Source organism: Medicago sativa, chromosome 1 (assembly GCF_051527215.1).
Source record: "Medicago sativa cultivar Bolivia chromosome 1, Bolivia_mono, whole genome shotgun sequence".
NCBI classification, from domain to species: domain Eukaryota; kingdom Viridiplantae; phylum Streptophyta; class Magnoliopsida; order Fabales; family Fabaceae; genus Medicago; species Medicago sativa.
Genome location: NC_140749.1, coordinates 76,647,691 through 76,655,170, shown reverse-complemented (window position 1 = coordinate 76,655,170; position 7,480 = coordinate 76,647,691). Strand labels below are relative to the sequence as shown.

Genomic DNA, 7,480 nt, shown 5'->3' with positions numbered 1-7,480 from the left:
AGTTTATTTGGGCTTGTCTAATAGCATATACAGGTAACAGTTGCGTAATTATTTTTGAAAACTTGTCCATCAACTATTCTGGATGTAGTTTGCAAGTTAACCAAATAGATTTCAGCAACAAAAAAAAAGTTAACCAAATAGATTATTTAAACAGCACACAAATATTTGTGTGGTAAACTGCTTATACAAATGCTCTCTAAATAAAATGTCTTTGTTCCATGTAAATAAAATAGTAAAAAGTATACCAGTAAAATTATGTGTAAGCAGATCTGAGTTATTCAAACTTTTGAATTTCGTCGTCTTGTTCAGAACAGAAAAATGAAGGGAAAAAAAGAGTAATCGACTACAATGCTATAGGGGCAGCGGTGACATCATCGGTTAGGTATAATATTTAACAGTTCAACACAAATAAAGTAGTAGCAGTCAATCGTACTACTTCTATCTGGCATGGCTAACAGAAAAACAAATGACTCCAAGATCCTATATGCATGAGATGTGAAGCAGTGTGGTCGAACTAGAGAATGTTCTGCTGGATCTCATTAGTCATCCATTTCATAATAAAATATACAGCACTTTGTTTTTTCTCAACATTTATCGTCATCATCACTTTTTAAAATTTATGATAACAAGCCCTCTGTCCACCTACAAGTCAACTACTCCTTGCACAAGTGTGATTTGGGGAGGGCGGAAATCTACCTTCTAATGTGAAACAATCAAGAATCACAAAGAATGAGATCTTAATTTAATCATCAAAATAAATATTTGTCAACTAAACTAACTTTTTTTGAATCGGGCTCATCTTTACAAAGAATGCTATTGTGGGTCAGAAGGGGAAAGAGAAACTAGAAAACGGTGTATCATTTCAAAACTGGTGAATGTGATTACGGCAGCTGGGGTTGTCCTCAGAAGATTGGTGGCACACCCACGGTAAAAACCAGAAAGTCCCTCTTGTTGAAATACCTTTCTAATGCAGTCTGTCACACCAGAGTATCGCTTCTCTGAGTGGTGTCCTTGTTCTTGCAATCTGGATCGAACGACCTGCAAACCAGAAACGAACATTTTATACTTTCGGATGCTTGTCTCTTCAGAGGATAAAAAAAAAACACGGAACTCATGAATTATTCTCAAACCAATAGGTGGTAAATGACTTTCTATGGTGGCTATAAAAGGAAGGAAATGTGACAAAAGGTTAGTAGCAATCAAACTCAAAATGTTACAAGAAATATTTCAAGAAACGGCTGACATTATGCACTTTGATCAAAGATGTGTGGTTATCATCAAATTCATTAACATTGTAATTTAATTAATAAATAAATCAACCAATTGTCTAGATCGACACATATGGATGAACAGGGTTTTTTCACATGAATGTCAAGTTAAAAGTTGAACTGAAGGGTCAATTTGAGTATTAGTTAAAATTTAGGGACTAACTGAGGACTTCAAAGTTTGTGGTGGCACAGAAAAGGTCCAAGGTTAAGGGGGGCTGAATAGTGAATACACTTTTGCTTTTGTTTAAACACTGAAAATGGATTTATAAATGGTAAAGGCATTCCATTTGCACGGCTAGGAAGCTAGTTAGGTATGATTATGCATGAATATATTTAACAAAACTGAGTTAAGCATTCAGCATATACCTCATGAGGATATGTCAACGTGGATGCAAAAATTTTGGAGACTGATGAGGCAATTGCAACATCACGTGCGCCGAGCTTATCCACTGTTGTGTTATCTGATACAAAATAATGATCAAATTCATCAACTGCTGAAACTCTCAAATCGCCACAAAGGAACTAGAAGAACAAGCATTAAATTTACCTTGATTTGCTAAATGAAATTTTATTTTCTCGTATGTTGGAAACTGGATGGCAACATGACTAATACCAGCCAGAGCAGGCACAAGGCCACTGTTTATGGTAATATCTCGGATGTCAATAAATTATTAATTATAAAGCATTATACAATGACCACAATGTTGTATTGGATATTAAATGATACCAACCTGTACATCCCACGAATGCCCTCCTCGTGAGCTATTCTCTTCAAAGCAGATAGTGTGCTTCTATACGGCACAACACCGGGTCTCATTCCCTGGGTCTGCAGTAACAAAGGAAACAAACTTATTATCCAGAATATATACATGCACTGATGATAGGCAGGATAAAATAAGTCCTTTAGTTTTGATGCATATACACCATTGTATTACTTACAGGAACAATATTATTATACTTACAACAGCTATCCCACCAACACACACACATTCCTTCTCATAATGGCAAAATTATACAAACTAGCTGTTCCAGGAGGTTTTTTTTTTCAACTCAATATAGATAAAAGTTTTGTAATCTTGCATATGATACACTGAAAGCCAACAAAAGGTGACACTATGAGTGTGATACCTTCATTGCCTTCCCATTTGATAATGGCCTGGTTCTAGCAATGGTACATCACAAACATCCAAGACTATTATGTGTTTATTCACTCTACAAAGGACAAAAACACCCTCTTTCAAGGGAAATGTTCCTTTTTGCAACTGAGTACAGTTTTACTGTTACAATTATAGTGTCTCCCTATCCTATCTGCACCCACTTATGACTTATTTATACTCTGACACCTATCCTATCTACACCCTCTTTTTGTTCCCTAAAACAACGTTACAATGAGAAAATTGTTCTCGAACAAAAGACAAGTTGGACCATCAACTTCACAAATTCATCGCTTCGCCTTGTCCCAAGACTCGTGCTTGGGGGGCTGTGGACCGTCAATATACGTTTAAGGGCACAAACGCCCTCCAGAAGGGCACAAGTGCCCTCCAGAAGAGTTCTAGAAGCGTCTAGAACGCTCTAAAGAGACTTAGGGCCCAAGTTGCTTGGAGCTTAAGTCACGGAAATACAAGCCCAAAAAAGGCTATAAATACCTCTCGAGATTATTCTCAAGGCATGACCTAAACAGTTCTAAACCCTTGTTTTAGATATTGTACTCACTGCAAGTACACAAGTCTTTCCCAATGGTTTCCTCATTTGGATTTAGCCACTGACCTAAACTATGTTCCATCTTATCTGCTCATATGAAATACTTCTGTTGTCCAAAACTCCATCTGGTTTGACTTACTCATGCACCACTCTGCAACTCCGATCCAATTATCCTACCGGAAGCATCACACTCAATAAAGGAGTTGAGTGAAATCTGGCATTGCCAGCACTGGTGCATGTGATTACTGTAATCTTCAAAAAGCAACCTCAACATCTTGGTTTCAAGAAAAACTCCTTTCTTCAGCAATTTCCCAAAAACACCCTTAACATCCTTGGTATGTAAAATACTAGCCACTGTTTGGTGATCCATAGCCACTCCAATAATTATAAATCACATGCTCCAAATATTTAATTTCCCTCTTACCAAAACTACATTCTTTTTCGTGTTAGCATAAAATTGTGGTCGTTGAAGTGTGCCACAAAACCAACTCCAAATGACATAAATGTGCATATGTCAACGACGAACACCAAAAATGTGTGCAAAAATGGCTAAAATGTGGAATTCATAGTCAATTGAAAGGTAGCAGGTGTGTTGGTTAATCCAAGGGGGGCTAATCTTGAGCCCACAAGTCATAACTAAACAAGTAAGTCCTTGAATAGAGGAAGTTGGATTACCCACTATATACTCTTCTTCAATGTCCACACTTATCATATCATCCCATTTATGTCCTCGTTTATGCATCCATTTTACATCCAAATTCTTTACATCCATTGTATGTACCACATTATCCTTTAATTTCACAAATTGGGTAGTGAAGTGTGCTGCCATATTCTTGATGAATTGTGTGTCAAGGTATCCAACATTTAGGCTCAAAAACTATGACAATATCAGCGTATATCCTAGATATGCTATTGCGCCACCAGTATTATCCATGCAATTAGCCCAATATCTCTGGACGTGACAGCATGTATTAGGAAAAGCTCAAGTGTCAAATTGACTAGAGATATGGCTTAATGTAGCTTATAAAGCCTAGGAAATTCCTGTCTTGCATAGTTTAGGCAACCCTCACGTAAGTCGGTTTTATGAGGTTTTGTTAGGCTCAAGTCTGTATCAGAACCAATCCTAGATTCGTAATAAGGCCACCTACATTTACCGCACAGCAATGAGGGTAGGCGGTTTTAATTTATGAAGTTAGATCAAGTCCCTAAAGACCAACGCTCCCATTCAAGCCCCAATAACGACAAACACCGACTCTCGCTCGAAAAGCAGGCCAGACCAATTGATACGTCCAAGAAGATGTAAGAAAAAGGCAGGTCAAAGTAGAGAATAGAAAATATGTGTTTATTCAAATCACAAGAGGTGAAAACACCCTCTTTCAAGGGAAATGTTGCCTTTTAAACAGAATAGTTTTACTGCTAAAATTATTATATGTCATCTCTCCTATCTAAACCAACGATTTATACTCAACACCTATTCACTTAATAGTTACATTATTCCCTCTAGACTCTAGAGTATACTTTTAATACTCCCGCTTTTTGTCCAACCTTTCCTTAGTAAATAACTAATTTCACATATTTTAATCATTTGATGCACTCATGAATTATGCCAATTTTATCTAAACGTTGATAGCATAAGAAAATCATTGATGATATAAGAAAAGTAAGATTCAGTCTGAACTGAAAAAGAAACGCACTTGAAGTCTAGTCTTGACAACCCAAAATGGATTTGTAACCATGGTAGTTGCAGCTCCGGCACCTGAAGCAGCTACCACGTTAGCTCCAACTGAAAGATGATGGCTTTCATCTGCATACATATCATATCATAGTTATTATAATTTGTACTTCCAAATGAATGACAAACTTAAAAACAAAAGTAATCATACCATCAGAAAGCAGTCTCTTGAGCTGCTCGTACATGGTAAAATAAATCTGTAAGTCAATAAATTGATAGAATATTAGTAGTTAGTAGAATATAACACTAATCTGCTATATAAACACAACACGAACCTAGTAACAATGTAACATACAAAGATATGTTGAGGCCCACAAAATACATCATCCAATAGTAAGTTAAATCGATTAGGCAGCAAGAAACCCCAAAAAGGTATGGTATACGATTAAAGATAAAAAAAATTAATTGGTATGATGGTTGCTTGTAGCTCTACTAGAATCATTCCAGTAAAAAATAGCTTTACAGAATCATAACTATTTAACTCTGTTAGGTGTATCATGAGGTCAATTAATGTTCCTATGGGTTATGGTTAGTATTGTTCTTGGTCCAAGTGTATTTTACCATTGGTTTCTTAAAGTTAGGCACATCCCTTATTTACTTAAATGGGTCACATATTTTATTAGTTGCAGAGTGATCAACTTATGCCATATTTAAGTAATGTGTTCAACTATCAAATAACAAAGCACACACAGTTGTATAAATCATTGCAGCAAGATTGCTTGCTCCGAGTCCTTTCTTGATTTGTGATGCAATCATACTAATCATCTATTCTGGGGTAATTAATAATTTCTACTTCTTATCAACTTCACTCTCATTTCTCTTGTTTTTCTTGTCTGTCCACATCTCAATCAAAAGCATTCCCTATTATCCTTGCTGATTCTTGGATAAACCTAAACCCACTAATCTTCTAGATCATAATTTGCAGGCACTTTCACAACACAGAATCAACCACCAAGGGACTCTTAAAAACCAAGTCTATTGTTATTTTTTCTTATACTTATTTTTCATTGCCAATTTAAAGCTAAAACAACAGAAATGTATGATGCAAAAAAAAAAAAAAACTTTCAAAGAGGAATAACAATAGTTCATCAGGTAAAGTAATGACAACATGAAGTAAACTCACAGCCCAATTTGGAAGTAAGGCCAGAACCGTCGGGGCCAGCCCGCGATACATGCCACGCATCCCCTCCTTGTGATATATTTGTTCCAAACTACCAACTATAAGACTACCTGGTAACACAAACACCCAGTGTTGGTTAAATAAATACAGTATTCACCTATATTACTTTAATGATGTTTATTCACATCTCTTTATAGTTTACACTAACAATTCTAAGAACGGTGACTCAAACCCTAAAACTAAAATACCACTACCTTTGTCTCTAAATATAAGACTTTTTCGTGTGTTTCTTTGTTTTTTTCAACTGCATTAACTATTTCTTTACTAACATAACCCTAACTAATTTACATATTGTTCTGCAATCTACCATAAATACTTTAATGTAGACATCAAATAACTCTCTCTCTTAAAGATAAATTTGTAAAAGCAATACCAATTGTCAACATATTTAATATCACAACCAACTTTCTTAATTCCCGTGATTTACTAAGGGACTATCTTATACTTAAGACAGAGTAGCAATTTTTTTTTTGAGACAGGCACATCTACATTGTCTTTTTTTCTCAACATAGTAAAAACTAAAAACAAAATTATTATACTAAGACACACAAGAAAGCACATACCCTTAACACTTCCATTAGCAAGCTGAGGAGTCCCATGAACCTGAAACCTAGTTTTGATCACATCTAAAGGACACACAAACGTAGCAGCAATAACTCCTGTATCAAAAATCATTTTTTTTTCAAAAATAAAACCTTACATTGCAGTAAAAATAAACAATTTCTTTGCTAAATCATAAAAAACAGATAAAAAAAGCGTTTTTGAAGAAATTTGCATACCAGCTGCAGCACCAGCACCAGCATTACAAAGAAGCCCTTTGGCATATAGATTAGGAGGATGAGAATCAGTAGACATGGCCGGTAAATTGCACGAATTTCGGGACGAAGTCAACAAAGTCCTCTTTGGAGAGGGCAATGGAGGAAAACCACAGTGGCATGGATTTTCGAATTCGAGAAGAATTCGTCTGTGATTGAAATTCTTGGAATTTCAGAGACCCAATGCAATTAGGTTAAATTAAATTGAATTAGATTAATTAGGGTTTGATGAAATTGAATTGATGCGAGGTTTATGCAATGTTATGTTATGATTTTTCTGCGTGAGTTAAATTGAAAGAGAGGTTATTAGTTATGAATATGAATGAAATGAATGTGAGAAAGATTATTAAGAAATGCTTTGTTTAATTCTGTTAATGTTTGATTAAAAGATGATTGGGATTTTGTTGGATAATAAACAACTAATTAACCCTCGCTGTTCGCCGCAAAGGACGTGTGGGTCCTGATTATTAGGAGATTATTTGAGTTGAGTTTAATTTATCTTTTAAATCAAACTTTATGACATTTTTTAAGTGCATAAATAAATTGTCTTGCATCATCTTATTCAAAATAATAATAATGTCTTGCATCATCTACAAATATGTTTTTTACTGGTACGATTTAATAAACTTTTTTTTGTATGAAAATGCAATTTTATAGGTTAATTCTTAAAATATCTTGTTTACATTATATAATATTAACGATTTTCGGTTTACCCCTGTAAAAATATTTGTTCAGATTTCAACCCTTTAATTCTTTGATTTTGGACCATCAAGGCATCAAATTA

General features: G+C 35.1%; 1 protein-coding gene across 2 annotated transcripts; it reads right to left on the bottom strand.

The window, feature by feature from the left end:
• Nucleotides 1–506: 506 nt before the first annotated feature.
• On the bottom strand, nucleotides 507–7,117 carry LOC146957567 (nicotinamide adenine dinucleotide transporter 1, chloroplastic-like). Of its 2 annotated transcripts, none has more exons than XM_085737154.1 (9): nucleotides 6,661–7,117; nucleotides 6,445–6,540; nucleotides 5,825–5,931; nucleotides 4,853–4,898; nucleotides 4,664–4,773; nucleotides 2,000–2,094; nucleotides 1,816–1,904; nucleotides 1,635–1,729; nucleotides 507–1,038 (listed from the first exon to the last, which is right to left on the bottom strand). In XM_085737154.1, exons 1-9 carry the CDS (start codon nucleotides 6,734–6,736, stop codon nucleotides 814–816), a joined length of 939 nt encoding a protein of 312 aa, XP_085593280.1. In that variant the 5' UTR covers nucleotides 6,737–7,117; the 3' UTR covers nucleotides 507–813. The 2 variants fall into 2 exon arrangements, with proteins under 2 accessions (XP_085593280.1, XP_085593277.1); XM_085737151.1 differs by having other exon boundaries at nucleotides 5,810–5,931; nucleotides 6,661–7,031.
• Nucleotides 7,118–7,480: the final 363 nt, after the last annotated feature.